The following is a 21,490-nucleotide window of genomic DNA, read 5'->3' on the forward strand; positions in this document are numbered from 1 at the left end:
TGGTGCTCCCTTAGGAGGGAAAAGTGGTTGAAAAATGAAGACCTTTCTCATTGTTCTGATATCCAAGTATCTTGGAAGGACGCTTGGTAGCTAGTGGACAAGGCAGTGTTGTTCCAACCTGGCTGCAGTCTGAACTCGTCCACCTTGAACGCTTTGCCCGGTAGAGGCAACTCTACCTCCTTTTTCCTCTCCTCATCACTCCCCTGCCTCCTTTAAAATACATGGATCTCAGCAAAGACTGTTTAGTCTGATAAAAATGAGTAAATAATCAGTGCAAAAGGATTAGCCTTTACACGTTCCTATTTGTCATAGAACACTTGCAGTGAGTCAGATGGAGGGGGTCAAGCATCACCCCATTAATGACACATCAGGACTAACTGTCCTTCTTAGTGTGTCCCAGGAGGTTGAGCAGTGGGCAAACCCAGCAGGTCTTATTTTCACCTCTCCCTGAGAAATGACCTCGTCTGCGCTGTTTTTGCTTAATGATGAGTAAGGTGGAATGAGACCCATCTCTGAATTCTTTAAACCTAGTTGAGATCAGTGCAGGCCTGGGGAAACAGAATTTTCAGCACTGGGGGGCTCCATGTTGAGAATGAACAAGACATCAATTACAAAGCTCTTCTCTTAGCAGTTTTGCAAAGTCAGGATGGATTTTTGACCAAGGTTTCTTGGTGACTTCTCATGAGAGAGCAGGTACTTGTGGATTTTTTGTTGAGCATCTTGGCATCTATTAGACTCTTTAAGATTTCATTCCAGTTAATAAGATTTGTCTTGTAGCCATTGATTTATTGTGAAGTTTCTGGTTTGTCTCATGTATCCAAGATAGGGTGATGTCACTCTTCTATTTTTCCCCCTCAAAATTAATCTTTTGTATGCAGATAAGATGTCTTGTTTGTGAGTGAACAGCTCGAATCTCCCAGGTAGTTTTTCCTCTGGACATTATATGTACAGTAAAAAATATGGAGGAACCTAAGATCCTTCAGGATGCATTTTGTGGTTTGCCCAACCTAGATGTGTAGATTTGGAGGCCAATTCTAACTTTCAAACTTCTAGTTTAAATAACATTAAATCATTAGGATTCTCTGATGACAGACCATTAGCATTTGATATGCCCTTGCAGACTTACAAATGCATCATTGTGGACATGGAGCAGAAGATTTCAGGGCCTCTTGTGTGATGGCCTAAAACGTCAAGAGAGCCCTGTAAAAGGACCTTGGTTATAAAAGCGTGACCATAGCAGCGCCTTGGAATTCATGGTTTTCTCTCAGAATGGTAAGGGCTACCCTGTCAGCGGGTGCATCCTGCCCTTCTGTGGGTGATGTTGCTGGTCCAGTAAGAGATTGATTGAAGCCCATTTCATAGCTTGAAACTGCACAGGGTCATCCAGGCCTGGGAGTTGGAGATTGGTGTGGACTCCCCCCTCCTAACCTACTCATGACATTCACTTAGCCATCCAGTTCTTTTGAGGACACCTTCGGGTGTATTCCCATCCTTTCTTTTTGACCCTAGCCACCTGTGTGTTTAGACCTTTCTCACTCTTTGGTGCAGAAGTCTTCCAGTTTGTCTCCTTGCCCACTGGTTAATATCCTTGCAATGAGTCCAATCGTGAATCTTCCCTATGTCGACAATCTGGATGCTGCTGATGGTGATGATGGTAGTGGCAGCAGTGGCAGCTAACATTTATTGAGTGCTTAGTATATGTCAGGCACTATTGTAATTTTATTCTTCCTAACAGCATCATTATAAAAGGAAGTACTGCTATTATCCCCATTACATAGATGGTCAAATTGAGACACAAAGAGGCTGTGTGAGTTTTCCAAAGTCATGCAGCTACGAATGGGGGAGGCAAGATTGAGCCCCAGCAGCCATGGCCAGCTCTGTAGTTGCATACAAGGCTTCCTGTGGTTTGAGCCAGACTCGTTCTCCAGCTGCCTTTTCTCCCCAAACCCCCCAGGCTGCAGCTGTGTCAGACACCCTGGCTCCAGCCTGTCACTGGACCTTTGCTTATGCTCTTCCCTCTGTCTGGAGAACTCTCACCTTGCTCTTGGTCCTCCCTCTTGGCTTCACAGATTCCTCTGTGACAGCGGTGCCCAGATGGACTGGTATATAGAAAGCACCTGGGACATTTGATAAATGCAGATTCCCAGGTCCCAACCCTGGAGATTCTGATCCAGCAGGCCTGAGGTGGGGCCAGGCACCTGATTACAGGTGACTCTGGCATGCACGAGGTCAGGAACCGTGGCTGTGGAGTATGGTTAGTCCAGGGTACTTGGCACGTGCTGTCACAGTCATCACTTTACTTCTCTGTGCCCCATTCAAATGGGGCAGGGACAGTGTCTTTTTTTTTTTTCTTCCTTGTGAGGAAGATCAGCCCTGAGCTAACATCCATGCCAATCCTCCTCTTTTTGCTGAGGAAGACTGGCCCTGAGCTAATATCTATTGCTAATCCTCCTCCTTTTTTTCTTTTTCCCCCCCTTTTTCTCCCCCAAGCCCCAGTAGATACTTGTATGTCGTAGTTGCACATCCTTCTAGTCGCTGTATGTGGGACGCCACCTCAGCATGGCCAGGCAAGCGGTGCGTCGGTGCACGCCACGGATTCGAAGCCGGGCTGCCAGTAGCAGAGTGAGGGCGCTTAACCGCTAAGCCACAGGGCCAGCCCCCAACAGTGTCTTTTATTTCCGATGCTGGTCTCCTGGCCTGGAATATAGTAGGCACTCACTAAGTAGGATGTTTGAATCCTAATATCAGTTTGTTATCTCTTTTTAAAGCCTGAAAAGGAAGAATGTGGTACCTAAACAGCTTCACTATATGAGAAAACAAAAGGTTTGCAAAATAGAATTTCTCTTCTAATCCACAAAGGATTGAGCTTCTCAGAGAGTAACGTTAATGCTAGCCCTGAGTTGTACTGAACACCAGCCACTAGGACAGTAACTGGTTGCCAAGAGTGAATTCTGGTGAGCTTTGCTATAAATAAGATTACCAGTTTGATCATCTCCACCCAGATCCATGTGGGGCTTCCACACAGCGTGAATAATGAGGAAGCGTGGAATACTTAGTGTACTGTGGTTGGCTGGCACCCAGTTTGTACTATGAGGTGATCAGTGTCAAATCAGATCAGCAGTCACAGCAGAAGTAGGGGGTGAGAAGGAGCAACAGAGAACTCAAAAGTCTCCCAAAAGAGGAAAGAACAGAATCACAATTACAACAGCTGTCATTTACAGGGCACTTGTACTGCATGCTTGGTGCTGAACTGGGTACTGATATTAATACATAATTTTCTCTTATCCTTACAGTAACCCTGAGTTAGGAATCGTCATTCCCAATTCATTCATGAACAGTCTGAAGTTGAGTAGCTAAGTGACTGAAAGGCATTCAGAGTTGGTGAGGCTGAGATTTGAGACTCCAGTGGAAATGGTCAAGGATGTCAAATGGAGAAGCACCAACAGAGGAGGAGGGATGGTTTTCTTCTTGCCTGCTTCCCTCCATGCCTTGCCTGCTCTGTTTTGTATTATTATAAAAATATTATGTATTAGTGGTTAACAACAACAACAAAATCTTCCAACAGTGTATAAGGGAGCAACATGAAAACCAGAAATCTCTACCCTAGAGCTGTATACCCTGTATACTCCCTTTAGTAGAAACTGCTGACGAGCTGCTTGTGTGTCTTTCCTAAACTTTCTAGTGGGCTAGGAAGGGGGAGGTAAGTCTTAAACATAACTAACCATTGACCTCAGGACTCAGCTGACCTTTTGTAGCAAAGGTATGGAATGTGTTGAGAGGACCTGAGAGAGAGAGCTTCAGAGGCCAGAAGGTTCTTCCAGAACTGCTGTCTTTATTGGAGAGCTCATGTGGAGTCAGTGTGGCAAAGTCTCTGAGATCTGAATTCTTCCTTTCACCACTCCTGCAGAGCATCATGTTCAGAAATGCAGGCCACCAGGGGTTAAAACAACACGCAAGCATTTGAAAAGAATCTGGGGGGGCGGGGTTTGCTGTCCCTCAGCCCTGCCCTAGGTGCACGTGACCTTTTGTTTTGGTTGTTGCTTAGGTGATATGTTTTAGGTAAGTTGATTGGAAGCTGGTGACAGGTATAGGAAAATATCAGCCCAGTGATGCTTGAGAGTGGTTTCTCATACTCAAAGCTGAGCTTCACTCTCTGCGTCCTGATGGAGAAAACCTCTTGGGAGAGATTAGGGTCTTATCCTTAATTATCCTTGTTACCCTCTTATTATTAATCCTTATTACCCTCTTCCTCCTGTGTCTTGAGGAAGTCAGTCCGTGTTTACGTAGGATGAGCGGGGCTGTTGTTATTACAAATGATGAGAAGTGAGTTTGAATTGTTCTGAAATTCAGAATATTCTAATTAAAAGGGATCATCCAGTCCAGCGGCTTTAAAACTTTTTTTAAAATTATAGAACCCTGTCCAAAAAAATTCTAACGTGGACGATCAATATATAAAACAGATGAAGGTGGGCATGGTAGCCTATAGTTATCCTGTGATAGTTACACAGAACCAAGGCTCTGTAAAGTCTGCACTTTGAAAACCACTGACTTAGTCCAACCTCTTTATTTTGGAGATACGAAAATTGAGGTTCAGTGTGCTAAAGTGACTTGTCCAAGGTCACACAGCTAGTTATTTGGAATGTTGAGAAGAAGATAAGATCTTTCCCAAAGGTAGACACTTAGCCCAGTGTCTTGTTCCTCCTGCAGACTCTACAACGGCAAAGATAAAAATTAGATCATAATAGCAGTCATGGTAGAAAATGATTTCCAACTTGGCAGAATTTTAGGAACTCCTAGACATTTCTTCTAGCCAGCTCTGTGGGTGGTCTGCAGTAGCGTATTGCAGCAAGGCTATATATCGCATGCACTTAGCGAGTCAGATTCTGGAGCTAGCGTGCCTGTATCCTTCCCATCTCCCCTACTTACTGTTTAGCCTCGGGCATGCTGCTTGATTTCTCTGTCTCATTTTCTCATCTGAAAAATGTGCCAACTTCGTAAACTTGCGGTGAGGATCAAATGAGATACTGCATGTAAGTATCTTGTGTATTCTAGGCGTGGTCTGGATGCTTAATGGTGGCTGGGTGCTGGGCGTATGGTAGTGGTGACAGTAATGGTGGCACTGGTGGCCACTTGTTCTAATAGTTGAGGTAGTATCGATTACTGTTCAGGCTGCTCTGGCATCTTCCTGCTCATTTTCTGATGCTCGATGCCCTGTCCCGTATCTCAGCTTTAGGCTCCAGCGTTCACCCTGCTGAAATGCTGGGCTAAGTTGGGCCATTTATAAATGTCCATTTATGACCTTGGTTGATTTAATCCTTTTTTTGTTGCCCACCCCTTTCCCCAGCTCACTAGCACTCATGTCTGCTCCTAGCAGAGTCCTTGGAATGTGGTCGGTGCTCAGTAAATATTTGTTGATGTAACTAGTACTACTGTACCATCTGGGCAGCTGTGCTGCCTGCCTCCACCACCGTGACCTTGCACCCTCCTGTCCTTTCACAAGCTCCCGCACCTTGCCCTTTGGTTCGCCCTTCACACTGAATTCTCTTCCAGGAAATATCTTGGTCGATCTTTCATGCAGACACGCTAGTACCTGCATCTACCTGGATGAGCACTCAGGACATGCCCAGACATGCCTTCCTTGTTACAGCTGGGAGACACTATCCCAGACTGAGACCCCACGCTCAACCCCCAACTGCTTGTGTCACTTACTGTGAACTATTCAGGGGGTACAAACCGAGGTGAATAAATGATTAATAGAAGAATATGGATGTTCTGTTAAAGTGAATGCTTAGCTCTTTATTGCAGTTATAATTTGGCAGCAGTCGTAATAGCCGAGGGACATGAAAACAAGATGGCAGTCATCAGAGTTTATGGTATTCTCTGTAATGTGGGTTTGTGTTTGTGTGTGTGTGTGTGTGTGTGTGTGTGCACCTCCATGGCATACTGGGAGCCTGGTCTTGAGATAACAGAGATATCAGGCCTTGAGTTTTTTTTAGCAATAGCTTGGTGGCTAGAAATAGAAATTAGTTTCTATAGCTAAAAAATACTCTTTTCAAATAGCGTCTAAAACAGTGGTTCTAAGAGTGTGGTTCCCCGATTGAGAGCATAAGCATCACTGGGAATTTGTTAGAAATGCAGATCCTAGGGTCCTATACGAGACTGGCGAGATCTTTGGGGGTATTTGGGGGTCTGGGCCTGGCGATCTGTGTTTTAACTACCCCCACCCACCTCCAGGCAATTCTGATATACTCAAGTGTGAGAACCACTGACCCAGAAATTGGCTCCTGATGGTCACCTAGACCTGGGCTCTGATTAGGAAGGTGCTCTTGTGGTCTTTAGACCTAGATTAGGTTCTGGCTCTTGATAACTTTATTCTGAGGCTAAGGTAGTCCAGATAAGAAGTGGGTGTATCTGGTTAGATGTTCTTTAATCAAATAACATCTATAGTTTACGGATAAGAGGCAAAGGATTAACTAATACCTTCTTCTAAACCTGAATGTTAAAATTAAAAATACTTACTCATAGTAAAGTATAACTGAGCAAATTCTGTCACTGTTTTTTTTAAGGAGATATTGTAGCTCCCACTAAGATGCATTTTGTGAGTAATAAATTATGTACACACCAACAATATTTTTCGCTGACTTTTGATTCTGTTTTTTGCTTATTGAGTATAGTGTTCTTACTACCAAACTTTTAAATTTATCACACTTTCTCTTTCCTTAAAGGATTTCATGGCATATTTATTGAGGTATTAAATAAAAATCAATATAATCTTAAGCATTATATGATACTCTTTATAATCTTTGGAAATAGCCTGGAAGTTTTAAAACAAGGATTAATAGTCATGGTAGAGCCACTCAAGGATAATTCTCAAATTGGATAGAAATAAATCATCACCTATAGATGATTAGATGAGTGAAAATTTGGGGATTGAATATATGAGAGTCCTTTCTATGATTTTCAGGATCTCAAGTGTGAAATGGAAGAACCTGGATCCCAAATTCTTATAAAGTGATAGTTTGACTAGATTTGAGCTATCCCAAGGTTAGGAATACTAGAACATGTGAGTGGACTTACCAAAGTCTTAGTAGACAGTTCACATGAAGTAATCCTTTCAGTATACTTCATGCTAAAAGTTTTTAATTTCCAAAAGAAATAATAGGAACTCTAGGACTTGTAGTTGGGAAACCTGAAATTTAATCTAGACTTGACTGAAATCTGTAACTTTGGGCAAATCTCTCTTGACTTCCTGGGCTTTCATTTTTTGTTTTTGAGTTCTTGTTTTTGTTTTAGTAAGATGATGGTCTTTGGTTTAGATGAACAATGTCTGTTTTACCTCCACTAAAAGAAAAATAATTTTTATCCACATAGTGAAAGTCTGATTATAAATAAGATGCGAACTAAATCTTCCAGCTAGATTTTGCTAGCCTTGACAAATTTTGTATGCCTTTTAATGATTTTTCTTATAATCTTTTCAGAGTCTGATTGTATTTAGAAAAAAACTATGGCAAATTAATTCTTTTGAATTAATTGTAGGGAAGATTATCTTTAGGGTACAGGTTTCATGATATTTTTGTTTTTAAATAAACATCATTGGTTCTGGTTGATAGAAACTTACCCTCAGTATACTTATTTAGTTTAGTAGGCATGTTGAAAATGTTACTGCTTAGTTTGTGATTTACATGAGCTAGAATGTTAACTGATATTTGCATTTTCATTTAGGTTTGGCTACTTTGTTTTATTTTTTAAACGAAAAGTATAATCTGTTAAATCTGAAATATTTTCTTACAGTGATCCGTATGTGAAACTTTCACTGTACGTAGCGGATGAGAATAGAGAACTTGCCTTGGTACAGACAAAAACAATAAAAAAGGTAGGTGTCCATCCTAATTAAACTTGATTTATGTCATAATTTAATCCAACTGAATTATGTATTTTGGCTCTGTAGAAGTTTATATTTTAAGTTTAAGATGGCAATATTTTTATTTTAAGCATCTCCCAGTATTAAAGCTATAAATTCAACATAGACCAAACTCCTCAGTGTTTACCCAAGGTTTTGGTTCTGGCTTTTAGTTGAATGGTTATAAAAACAATATTCTTAAAATAAGTATTATTACAATTAATATTTTTTTCCCTGCAAAGAATATAGCAAAACAAGGATTTTTTCTTGTTGACTGGTTATTTTTTATAAAGAAATTTAAAATGCATTTAAGGAAATGGAGTGGCTTGTGGAATTGGTAGGTGCAAAAGGAATGGTCTAACATGAAACAAGTACTACCAAAGGAAGCAAAATAGTTGCTTAGCCACATGAAAACAAATAAAATATGTTAATAAAAAATATATGTTTATGTGTGTATATGTCTTTTACTTTTCTAAATTTTACATGTATAAATTCATTAAAGATTTGTTTCCATGATTATTATATCTTAATTCATCTATCTCCATGTTTTTATATACATACATAAAATATATATAAATATTTACTCCATATTTGGGGCATTTATTGAAGATGCATGTTTTCTATCGAAAGTACTGTTGTTATCTATGCTTCAGTATTATTTATGGATTACTGTTATTCTTCCCTCACCACCTTTGTGGGTAGGTAGTCTCACGCTTTGTGTGATAAGCATTTCCTAGAGAGCATGATGGCTTTTGAAAAACGGTCACTCTCCTGCTATTGTGCAGACGCCTGGGCTCTCTGAGCAGGTCACTTTGTGTAAGCAACAACAGTTGTAGGGTGTCCTCCACCTGGCATTCAGACTGGCAGTAAAAATCTGTTTTGCAAACAGGAGCCAGTGTGTTGACGAGTAGGGAGGATTCCTGCGAAGGACGGAGGCCATTGTTCCCAGTGTAGGCACTGTCACTGGTTCAGTTATCAGTCGAGTGGGAGGCCCGCCTGGCAGGGAGGCAAGCCGGGGACCTGGTTGCCTGCTGAACGCGGAGGGAGCGGAGCCCCAAAGCCAGCAAAGCCGGCGATTTGGGGTGTTGAAATGTTTTCTCTTCCAAGGGCAGGTCTTCCCCCTCCCTCCTGCTCTCCACACTGGAGGGTGTAGCTCCGCAGCTGGGGCTGCTCTGCCTCACTCAGCAGCCGGCATCCTGGTTCGTATTTCTGTGCCGCTCTCGGGTTTTAAGGACTGCTTTCATCCTCCTCTCCTCTTGGCCAGGTGCCTGGTCCTTCATGCATTTTGTGGTCTCACATTGTTGTGTTGCCGTTTTCTTCCCTCGCCTGTCATTCACCTCTTCCCTTCACATTTCTGCAAAGCTGGTCTCCAGGACGGCTGCAGCCCATGGCAGGCCTGGGCCTGCCCCACCTCTCCCGGGCTGCCTGGCACCTCTCTCCCTTCCTCCCTCCTTCTCTCCCCCTCTCCTTACCATCCCTGGCTCCATTCACAGCTAAAAGTATGAACCTCCGTTATTTAGGATTGGATTCACTGTTGAGTCGTGGGTGGGAAAGTGCTGATTCTTTCTAAAATGCCAGTTCAGTGTTGTACGAATTCTATGTTTTTTATTTTTATGGTGCATTTTGGTAATTTTTTTTTTGGCTTCTTCCTGCACTGGTATATTAAAGGAAATAGATTGATAAAGGCAAATATCATTCTGACTAAAAATATATCTGTAGACATTGGTGAGGCTGTGATTTTTCAGTCTCAAATTTTGACATATAATTTTTAAGAGGTGTTTATTTGTGTATTATGCACGTACAAATGCACACACATATGTACACATGTATCTTTTCATAGTATCTGTTTCATCTTAGTTTCAAAGGATGTTCGGCAGTCCATACTGAGAACAAAAGTATCCCTTCCATGTCCTTGTGAGATATATATTTTAATAGATTGATAGAGAGATGGATGAATGGATGGATGGATAGAGAGAAGGATTGAAGGATAAGTAGATGAGTATTTTTAAACCTGGTTATTTTGGAAAAAAAGAATTCAATTCTGGTTTACAATTAGTGGGGGTTTCTTTTTTTTATTGTTATAAAATCTGATCATCAATATTGTTCTTTATAAAATGTTCCTCAGATTTCACTATTTTATATAAATAGTGATCACTTTCACCATTCTGCCTCCTGCTTCATTGCTCTCCAAAGCAGATTGGTGGCAGGTTGGGGGAAGTGAACAAAGTTCATTTCCTTCTTGATAGAATAATCATATCAAAGTTAATTTCTTGAAGGATATCTTTATGTTTTCATGACGATGGTTCTTTGTAGATCACTGACGTTTTTTCTTCTAGTTGATAGCATGCAATTTATGGTTTCTTCTCTGTGAATCATCTGTTTCATAAATACACCCCCTCTCCATCTAATTTGGCTTATAGAATTGTCTCAAGTAATTGACTAAATGCTTCCTTTATTGCCATTTTGAAAATCTCTTAGCAATTTTTTTTATCAAGAAAAATGTTTAAGCAAATATGTGGACTGCTTGTACCACTAACATTAAAGATTGCAAATGATATTATTTCTCTTCCAGACGCTGAACCCAAAATGGAATGAAGAATTTTATTTTAGAGTAAGTTTTTCATTTTTTGGTAATTGTTGTTGATAACTGGATTCATATATTATCACGATAGATTCTTGTTGAGCGTAAGCTGTCAAATTTTTATTGTGAAATTCTTTTCAATATGAGAAATGGTTGGGTAGCCTCCTAATGTGTCCCAAATTTTCAAAGACTATGACTAGTGAAAACAAAATCTGGACTTATTTGGGGATGTTTTAGGGAAGTAAAAAGAAAGTTATCCAAATACCATATTTTAGCTTTTCTACTCAAAGTTTTCTTTAAAAAATAAGGTAAAATGTAGTTAAAACAATGATTATATCTATGAGACTTGGGTTATGACTTATAGAGATAGAATAAAACAATACAGGCAACATGATTAAAAGGAAGCCTAAAAATTGCCAATCGTGTTCCTGTTAGGAAGGAAAATTTTTGTAATTCAGCTATCTAGTGTGAGTGTATGTTTATAGCATTAAATTACTTCTGGAGTTTAAGTATCACTGAATTAGGTAAAATTTCCTAAACCTTTTATATTTAATATCTAGAAGAGCTATATGTAGAAATGACTGAATTCTGTGAGTTAACAGAGATTACTATTTAGTGAGTTTTTGTAGTTGATGCTGGGTTTTTTTGTACTGAAATTTTGGAAATATTACACTGGTCAGCTACTTAATGGAAAGAAAGGATTTTTTCCTCTTCAAATGAATATATTATAACTGTATAGCTGTGATACTGAAAACTGCTTTACCTCCAGAAATGCTCCGGGTGTGCTCTTCTGATTAGTGTAGATTTCCAAAGAACAGTATTACCACGAGACCCATTGTAATTGGTACTGATTTCTTCCTTTCAATCACAGTGGTATTTTATGTGCTCCAAACTGAGATCACTGGATACGACATCTGCTTTCTATCGTGTTCAGAGCTGAAATATGGCATTGATATTTTAACACTTGGTGAGATCCTGTGTATAGCCTCTACCAGATGTATTTTAAATTACTTTGTGAATGACTGATAAGCTAATGGGGGCAGATAGATGTTATTGGCGCTGAGTTAACTCTTAGATACAGCTTTCCATTTGTAAAACTCTAGATTACTTAGACACCTTTCACTTTAACACTTTGGCCACATTTATATAAATTTTAGTACCTCCAAAATTTTTTTCAACTTAGCTATCAACATTTATAAAACTCTATTTTTCTTGGCTTTTTTACAAGAAGTTTTTCTGTATACCACCAGTCTTTATTGAGTACCTACTATGTGTGGGCTCCTGCTATGGCCTGTGCGTTGGTCAGCAGGACAACCCTTCACAGAGCTTACAGACAGACACTAAACCTTCCGTGCATCTGCTTGCTCCATCACTAGGCTGAGGGCAGGTGAAGGGGCCAGAAGCACAAGTGGTACTTTGTGCTGTATCATTAAACGTTATGTCATTCCACTGTCCATCATGAAGCAGCCAACTCTTAGTAACAGTAGACCTGGGTCACATCTCTGGCCCTACCACTTACAGCCTCTGTGACCCTGGAAAAGCCACCTGAGATCTCACACTTTGTGTGGGTTCCTTGTCTCTCACGCAGAAGAGAGAAGTGTTGCCTTGACAGGGCTGTGGCTGTTGCCAGGATTTACATGCGATGATATATGAGAACACCTACCAGCATGTCTCACACATGTTTGGTACTTACTAAATGATACTAGAATCCGAATGATGATTCCTGCTATTTTGGTGAGGTTTGGGTAAAGAGACAGAAAGAAACAAAAAGACATTGAAAGCTCAGTAGCTCTGACATTGACCCCACGGTTGCTGGAAGTGGGGACATCTTTTATTTGTCTCTTTAATGGTTCAAAGTGTGGGCTGATGGAGACAAGCAGGCCAGACCTGGTTGGGGTCCTGTCTGCCCTGCATACTAGCTGTGTGCTCTTGAGCAAGTTACTTTACCCTCCTGGTCTCAGCTCCTCATTTGTAAAATTGGGGTGACAGGTAAAAATCATAGGGTTGCTGTGACGATTAAATGAGGTCCTGTGTTTTGACTTTTAATAATGAGATATTGCCTAAAAAGTAAGCACACAGTAGTAAATAGCTACTTTTACTATTTTCTCCACTGTTTTTATCATTGCTCTTATTATAGGCCTAAGAGAGTTCCTCAGGCATAGACCTTTGTGGGGAGGTAGACTTGGTCTACAGGTATGAGGATACCTTTTGTAGAGGAGATTTAGAAACTCTTTAAAACTATTTAGAATTGTACTTTCTTAGGTTAGAAAAGCAGCTAAAAGCATCTTCTTCTTCTGATATGCCTAAATGTTAGGTATAGAGTAATATGGAAATCAATAATAGAAAACTTGATTTAGTAGATATAGCATTTCCAGAAAAGTAGGTTAATTGTTCATCTTATACAATTGATTTGGGTGTGTTATAAACCATTCTATTCTTTCTGTCTCTTATTTCATCCTTTGAATTATTTCTGCCCATTTTTGAAATACTATTTATGTCCCTTATAGGTAAACCCATCTAATCACAGACTCCTGTTTGAAGTATTTGATGAAAACAGATTGGTAAGTGGGTCCTAATTTTTGATTTTTGCTTCATTTTTTAAAAACTGAATTTTTAGAGCAGCATCTTTAAAAGTCTGTATTTATGTTGTACTTCTGACAGTATATATGCTCTCCCAAAAGACTTATTTTTGTCCCATTACTAGTTTAATGTTCACAATTCTAACAAATACTTTTGTATGGCTAGGACAAAATTTATTTGTATATATGTATGTTTTTATCATAGTTAATATTCATGAAACACTGTTAATATATCAAATCACATACTTATGCTCTTCTGTTGGGAATACAGAATGGTAGGCAAATCTGTAAAGAGGCCATCATGCAGGAAAACAAACCTTTCAGGGTTTTTAAGTATAAGCCAGACTAGATTAATTGTGACACATTCAATAGTGAATCTATGGTGATTCTCTTCGAGAAACCAAAAATATAATTAACAGTATATAGCAAAAAGTGAATCTATATTTAGCAGGTAAAATTAAGCTGCATTTTAAAAGTGGTACTTGCTCAAGGGAAATTTGTAGAAGTACCTTTAAAGAACCGAAGATATGCCTGAGGCATAAAACTGATACAAACTAACATTTTCTATATAGATTGATAGATAGGTAGAGATTTAGATATATATCTCTATACATAACTAATATAACTTAGATTTCATTTTAGAAATGGAATTTCACAAGCAAATCTGGCTTAAAGCATTTTGCCAGATATAACTAACTAGAATGTATACATCAAGTACCCACGAGCCCAGTGTTCCAACTATGACAAAGAATATTATGATGTTATGTGTAAGCTTTCAAGGTACTCTCAGAAGTAGTATTATAACTCAGTGTAGTCATTTGTACTCAAATTTGCTTTCCCCTATTGTTTGGTTAAATGGAATGTTCTTATGAAACCTCCTTTCTGCAGAATGCAACTAAAACTCCGAGTTTTTGAATAGCTTGAGTTTAATAGAATATTTGATCTGGAAGAACCTTATAATACAACTAATTTAACTTCTTGTCTTTGCAAATGAGAGAACTGAAGTCTTAGAGCCTTTACATAACTTAAACACGTCAGTCAGTGGAAGCGCCAGGGTGGACGCTGCTGGTCTCCTAAGTCTCAGGCCAGTGGTGGTGAATAGCCAGGCCTTTCACCCTTATTATAGAACTTGAGAGTGTATTTAATCTCCTGTGCTTGGTATTATTCTCCAAATTAGAAAGCCAACTGATTCTGGCCTACCATCCTGATATCTTTCTTATTAAAATATGTGGGTTCTTGGTGGCTTTGCATCGAACTCAACATTTTATACCTTAGGTGATAGTTAGTACTACTGAATAATTAAATTAAGATCATTTTTGCTGTGTGTCTGAAGTTATTTTCTTGTTAAATTGAATGAGAGATTCTGCTTAGGATGCAGCTTAACCCTCCATCTCCCATGCAATGAAGACTGTGAATTAGGCAGTGTTCAGTGGAGTAACATTAAGTCCCTGGAGAGACAGGCATCCACTGACTTATCCTTATCCTCTCACTTATTGAGTATACTAAGACTTCTTCAAGGTGAAGAAAGACACCAGTTTGAGGAAAAACTGCCTCTTGTCAGATGTGTTTTAATTCATTACTTAATTTTCTTCTATTAAGAGAAATTCACTGTTAAAAAAAATTGTTTCCCATTTCCATTATCTAAAACAATGACTGTTGTTGAGATGACCTTGCTGTGGGCCCTAAACTATACTTCTGAACCAAAAAGGGCTTTGAATACAGAGCTCTAAGAAATCCTGTGTGAATACAGACTTTAACTGAAAAACTGTTTTATGATAGAAATATCTAGCTTTGCCCCAGGCCATCTGCAGTGTTGTGACTAGGCAGTGCATGCTGGTGGTGGTGTTTTTCTCTTTGTTGGCTATTAATCCAGCTAAGACAATACGTGACTGTAGTGGTCCTTGGCAGTTTTAGCACTAAACAAACTAGCTTCCATTTCTCTCATAGAGATCATTTTTGGCATTTAAAACACATGCCTTTAGAAACAGGTTTGGATGTCTGCAAACACAGGGTTAATCCTCCACACCCTCGACTCCAGAGCTGTTGACAGTGTCATGCTTTGCAGATTTTAAAATAAACCTTTTGACACTGTTTGCAGCTTGGTATTTTCCCCTCCTATTTTTTACTCCCTCCTAAATAAACCTCTTTGTGAAATAACGAATGTTTCTGGATCGTGGAAAATAGTAAGTTGAAAACACACAGAATATATCCAAGTTAAGTACAAATCCGATGACAGTTTTTTGAACGTGGACTTCTACTTTTATTTCTTAGGTAAAAAGGGCCAAAAAGGGGCCCATCACAAAATTAGCAAGATTCCATGTTTGTATCGCAGCTGTGTTAATATTGCTGACTTCTTCCTGGAAAACAGTCAGCTCTGGGGAGCTTTTTTTCTGCATGGTATTTAAGTTAACTTACTAGGAAAACTACATGCACACCCTTCTTCAGTTTTCCTTCCTTTTTATGGGGGGGGTGGTGGTAATTTTTTTTCTCCTATCTGGCATATGGGAGAGAATGTTTTCTCCAGCTGGGCTCCTTGTCTCTGGTACTTCCATGTCTGACAATCTTATTATGTGTGAGATCGCCTCATACACGCATCTTTTAAATGAAAAATATTGTAGTAGCAGAAGGCGGACAGCTAACTGGCCGTGCTGTAAGTTGTGCCCCCTCCACTTAGCTATTTTGTTACTTGAAGATCATGGTCTAATTATTTAGCATTAAAGGGACGCGAATTCTGTGGGGCGTGTAATCGTATTTATAGTACATTTTATTAGTTTGCATTCCAGCGTGGTAGTGTGGTGATATCATAAATAACAGAGAAACGTAACATCCGATGCCTGTGAAAGGGTTTTCCTGCAGCCTGGGCGTTTTTACTTGTCATTATTCGCTTCGGTGGGGGAGGCGGGGAAACACAGTGTGCTCGTGTGTTCCACGCCGGGCCTCTCGCATTGGTTAGAGAGCCCGGTGCCCTGCTTTGTTCGGAAAGCGCTGTCCTGTGAATGTGATGCGGTGTAGATTTATGGCAGCATGGCTCGGAGTGTGTTTGCTGCCTTAGTCAGCTGTGAGAGCTCCCTGCTGGGGCCACTCCTGTCTGATGGAAAAGCAGCAGCTGGGAAGGTGCTGTTTCAGGCTCTCGCTGTTTAAAAAAAAAAAAGGAGAGCGAGAGGGGGGAAAACTCCACTAAGTCCACAAGCTGGCATTGGAGGGGGAGACCGCGGTCATGTGGTTCTGGCCATCCTACCCTCTGTCACAGTGCGGATGAGAGCTTTTTGCTCTTATCCAATCATGCCTGGAATGCCGCTTGCCACTTGGGTTATTTCTGCTATCTGTCGCTCTTGGTGCCGCAGTGCTAACGGTTTGGCAGATGGGACACTTTTTCTTGGAGTTTGTGTCTTTGGTTTTTGACTTCTGGCAGCGCCGGGCTTGTTGTTGCCGCTCGCCCTCTCCCTCCCTGCCCCCCTGGGCACCATGGCCCATCGGCTTCGGTTTCATTTTGGCTCTGGTCGCAGCAACACAGCCCCCGAATCAGAGATCCTAGACCAGGAGAGAGAAGACGACTTTTTCATGGCATTCCACACCCTACCGCGGAGGAGCGGCCCTCACCCCTTCGCCCAGAACGGGGCGGAGGACGGCGGCGGGGGCCTGCAGGAAGGCGTGGGAGCGCTCAAGCGCAGCACGTCCATGTTCATCCCGCAGCTCCTGAGCCCCATCGACGCGCGCCCCACCCGGAGCTCGTCGGTGCAGATCTCGCTGCAGCGCAAGGCGGCCGACGGGGCCCCCGACGGGTGCGGGCCGCCCGAGGGCCTGGACGGCGACGCGGGGTCCACGTCTCGGGGCGGCTGCTCGGAGCCCCCGGAGCCCAAGACCCCCGAGAACTCCCCTTCGAGGGCAGCCAGGGCTCCGGGCCCCCAGGTCAATGGCACGTGCGGCCGCCGAGCGCGGTGCACCGTGGCTTCCGACGGCCGCGAGGAGGCCGAGCCGCCAGCCGCCCGGGGGCCCGAGGGTGGCGGGCTGCGGATCCAGCACCGCGCCTCCAGCGCCGACGTGCGCCAGGTGAGGCTGACGCCCTTCGGGGCCGACGGCCAGAGCGGCCCCTCGGCGCCGGAGCCCAGGCGCTGGTCCCTGCAGCACGTTCCAGATGCTTCTGGAAGTTCCGGGAAGCGGTGCTTTGTCTTCCAGTTGCAGCAGCCGCAGCCAGGTGCGCCGGGGCTGGCCGGCGACTTCAACTTCGGTTTTACCGGCACGAAGGGGGACAGGTTGGTGAGGTATCCCCGCATCCGGCTGGAGAGGAGCACCTCCTACCCGACGCAGCCCCGGGCGGAGCGCGGGAGCCCCACGGAGGAGCGAGGCCACCCGGGGCACCCGGAGACGCCACCTCGGGGCCGCAGGGTGGCCCCCGAAATCCACAGGGCGAATTCCGTGGAACGGACGCCACAGGGTCAGGGGTGCACATTTAAGATCAGGCAAGATCAAAACGCGGGGCAACAGCATTTCAGAATTCTTGTCACTCGGGGGCCAGAAGAAGCTCTCCAGAACCCCGAAGATAGTAACGTCACCAGCCCTGGTTCCACGGTGGCCGGGGCCCCGGTAAGTCAGCGTGCGTTACATGTGACGGCCGGTCGCCAGGACTGCTTCAAGCCCAGAAAGTTGATTCTGCAGCGTAATTAAAATAAACTTCATCCTCTTCCATTCTGGGAGTTTCCCTGCGTCGGGCCAGTGTAACTTAATGTTTGGCCGAGCTCTAGGACCGTGATTTGTGGTCCAGTGTTTGGGAGAGATCCATGAAAGCAGTGAGCATTTCAGAAAATTTCTTTTCTTTAGATCCTTGAAGTCAAGTAATTGTGTTTTGAAAATCCAGACATCCCCCCCTCATCCCCCCCCACCTTCTGAATAAAAGAATTTTAAAAATTTATTACTTTAAATGAATCTACCAGTGCCCCAACGTGTTGATGTTGGAAATGCATTTAAAAGCTGCTTGCAAATATAGTCTGTGACAACATTTTCTTTTAAAAATCATCAGTTCTGATAAGGGTGAAAGAATACTGCAAAATCTTGAGTCTAGTCTCTTAGTAATTATGTGTGGGTAGAGTTTGACCAATTCTTCCTAATGGTCTTTTTGCTGTAGAGGGTTGGCCCTTGTTATATAATTTATTGTTTTTGGTTTTTTTGTCCCATTGAGTAATATTGAGCAAGAGTAGTCACATTTGTGGAAGAGTGAGAAATGTGTTTTTGAAGCAGATTGGCTTATGGGCCAAGGCTAGGCGAAACTGATTGGGGACTTGTTAATGGTCAGATTGCATGGCCATGCAACTTAACACTGCCCACTTGAGTGTCTAAGCCGGGATGCTGTATATAGAATGGTAAGTGCCCTGTCTCCAGCTGTGGAAACAGATGCCCTAGAACAGATTTTGGCCTTTATTGCTCCTGTGTTCCTATTCTCTCCCTTTCAGTGAAATGGAGTACAGAAAGACAGCTGCTAACTCCACCAGGCAATTGATGACTCTGCAGCTTTCATAGTTTATAGTGGGAAGAACAGTTTTATCAGTTAGCTTTCTTTTACTAGTAACCACTAAGCCATTGGGTTCTTTTTTAAAGAACAAGCTCCTCATATTTTGAATGAATTTTTCCTGCATTTCCTGTGATTACTGGTTTGAGGATATGGTTATGAAATGTCTAGGGGACTTTTTGGGTTTCAGTTGTGAATTATGACTTCTCAAGGTGGATGGCTGAGTGTTAGTGTAGAGTTGTATCATCTTTTATTGCTTTGTGTTGAGAAATATTTTTGACCATTCAAGTAAACTTGATCACTGCTCCGTCATTGGTTTTTACTTTTTTGAAGATGTAATCAGATGGTAAATGCCAACGTTATATTTTTGTTGGTGTTATGTAACTGTTTCTTCTTCTTTTCCCTTCTGTAAACCCTTTTCTTTGATTATCTCTAACCCTTTTATTAGGAGATGTTTGAGTGCATTGTCTTGGTCTGAACCAATACTATTTTTATGCAGTGGTACAAATTTCAATAGAATTTTGGTGTTATGGTAGCTTCTAACCTTCACCCCACAAAAGTGCCACCACGACAGTTGTTGGGCAGCACAATTCCAGCTGAACTTGGACCACCTGCCACATGAAGATTAACAAACAAAAGGCATTTCCTAAAGTTTTGATAACTGTTCAGTTATATTCCCCAAAACTCAAGTCATTTTGCAGTTAGATGTCGAGGACAAATGGGTTTATGTAATTAAAGTCTTATTTGGCTTGAAGCTTCTAATGAAATTAGAAAACAAAGAGCATATACTAAAGATTATGTGTACTTTATGTACAAGGGATATCCTAACTTGCAAGGACTATTATAGTGGAAAATAAATTTCTTCAAATTTGGATATTTAAGTTCTAGAATAAAGAGCTTTTTTTGAGAATAAATTATCTACTGCACAGGAGTTTTCATTTTCATATGTGTATTTTTTTACACATAAATTAGTAAATCGTTGATAAGCTGGAGCTTTTTTTTTTTAAGTAAAAACTTTTTTCTTTAAGAAACAAAAACAAAACTTGTCGCATAACAAAACTGTCTGCTCCATTCAACACTTTGTACGTGTTTCAAACGGGCAGGGGTGTTAAGTGTAGGCAGCAGCTGCCACGGCCTTATTTATCTTGAGGGAAAACATTCGCTTGGGCGTCTACAGTCTGGCTGCCACCAAGCTTTTTTGACGTTTCAAATATCTACTGCTTTGGCCAGAAAGACATTTCATTATTGGTTTACATAAAAAATGAACTAAAAATCTATTACCGTCTGGTTTTTGAATGATGTCAAAAAATCTTTCCTATTTGGGAAAACCACTCAGGATTCCTTTTACAACTGTGCTTGTGTTTCATAATCTATGCCTTAGGCCTTACTGCAAGGTTAACTTGTTGAGTACTTTTCTCTGTCTGTGCCTCCCAAACATCGTGTCGTGAATAAATCTAAATGTGTCATCACTCCAAAAACTGTTAACCAGCTAGATTCCTGAAAAAAAATACGTGGGAACCCTTGTGGGTGTTCCACTAGGTCTGACACCCTCAATGAAATAGAATTGGTTCTTAGAGTCATCAGTTATAATATTTCAGCAGTCTTAGAACTTAGTCAATTTGTGGCATTATTAATAGTCCTTTAATGAATACCTTAGTTATTTTCTTAGTTTTTGAGTTATTTGGTTTGGTTATGAGCTTCTTAACTGCATTAGAGTTGTTCCGAGGACGTTGGATCACTGTTGGTCAACTTTTGTGCCCCCTTTAACGTGGTTTCATGCACAGTAACTGCTAGGCTCTGCATTTTACGAGCTTCGGGAGCCAGTTTCCAATCCCATTAATGTCAGTGAGTGTTTAAGGTCTGCTGTGTATATATAACATTACACTAGGTACTTGGAAAGTTTCAGGAACTGTCTCAGTTTCTTGCTGACAGAGAGCTTGTAACGTAAACAGAGAGGAGGGCCTGTGGGGGCAAAAACAGGTAGCCTAACACCCATTACATGCACTGCTAGGGAGGGGACTGCTCCTTCTTCACTTCCACCCCAGTTTCTCCGAACTTTTTCCTGTGCCCTCTCAATGGACATAGACTTCACAGAAGTAGTGTAGTGTAGTGATCTTTTGTGATTAAAAATTTTATCCTCCTAGACAACAGAGGAATACCCAAACTATTTTTATTGGGGGGGGGAGGATTTTAGTTTGAATCCCTTTTAGAGAAGGTGATTTTACTTTACAGAAAACTTTTAACATTAGTATTAGTTGATGTCTCTCTCTTACCCTAAAAAATAATTCTATGACTATCAGATCTATAAACCACTCCTTTTTTAAAAAATACAACAACGTTCTAATGCATAAGAGAAAAACTGGTATTCCTTTCGTTGACTTGGTTTCTGATTGGATTCTATAACGTTTTTTTCCCTGGGATATAGTAGTAATCTCTCTTAATGTGGTCATATACAAGAGTATTGCAATATTATATGACAAAATTTCAACTGTTTTTAGGGGTATTTTGAAATGTGTAGGCAGTCCACAGGGTCGACACCAATGTGTATTTTTCACGTAGGCACATAGGACTTGCCGTGGTGGCTCATGTTTCTATAGCACTACACCATTTGGCGAGTGCCTTCATTGATTTCACTTAGTCTCTGTAACTATCCTATTGCAGAAGTATTGTCTCGCTCAGCCTTCCCAACTATCATGTGGAATGGTGCTGTTTTACTGTTTCAGGTGAAGGTCTGTGATACTGTCTAGGTGTGATAACTAGTATACTATCATATCGTTTAGTGTATGTATAATGGGACTTTGAAAAATATGTATATCTTTGCACAATTAAAAAGCCTTTGTAGCCAAAAAGCAATTTAATACTTCCTGCGATGTGGCATTTTTGCTGAAAATTTTGGAGATGGTAACTCCATTTGGTGCCTTGCAGCA

At 41.3% G+C, this 21,490-nt stretch overlaps 1 protein-coding gene across 5 annotated transcripts in view; it reads left to right on the forward strand.

Annotated features, from left to right (window-relative positions):
• The window catches only part of NEDD4L (NEDD4 like E3 ubiquitin protein ligase), a 337,348-nt gene that overhangs the window by 178,285 nt on the left and 137,573 nt on the right, over positions 1 to 21,490 (forward strand). For 4 of the 5 annotated variants that reach the window (XM_014781457.2, XM_004422576.3, XM_087439274.1 and 1 more), the window contains 3 exons: positions 7,792 to 7,873; positions 10,473 to 10,511; positions 12,989 to 13,042. In XM_014781457.2, the coding sequence (XP_014636943.1) occupies positions 7,792 to 7,873; positions 10,473 to 10,511; positions 12,989 to 13,042 (175 nt within the window). Of the gene's footprint in view, positions 1 to 7,791; positions 7,874 to 10,472; positions 10,512 to 12,988; positions 13,043 to 16,250; positions 17,645 to 21,490 lie in introns of those variants that run through there. The other variant, XM_087439275.1, reaches the window with a different exon arrangement.

Source organism: Ceratotherium simum, chromosome 14 (assembly GCF_057802395.1).
Source record: "Ceratotherium simum simum isolate JZ-2026a chromosome 14, ASM5780239v1, whole genome shotgun sequence".
Taxonomy (NCBI): domain Eukaryota; kingdom Metazoa; phylum Chordata; class Mammalia; order Perissodactyla; family Rhinocerotidae; genus Ceratotherium; species Ceratotherium simum.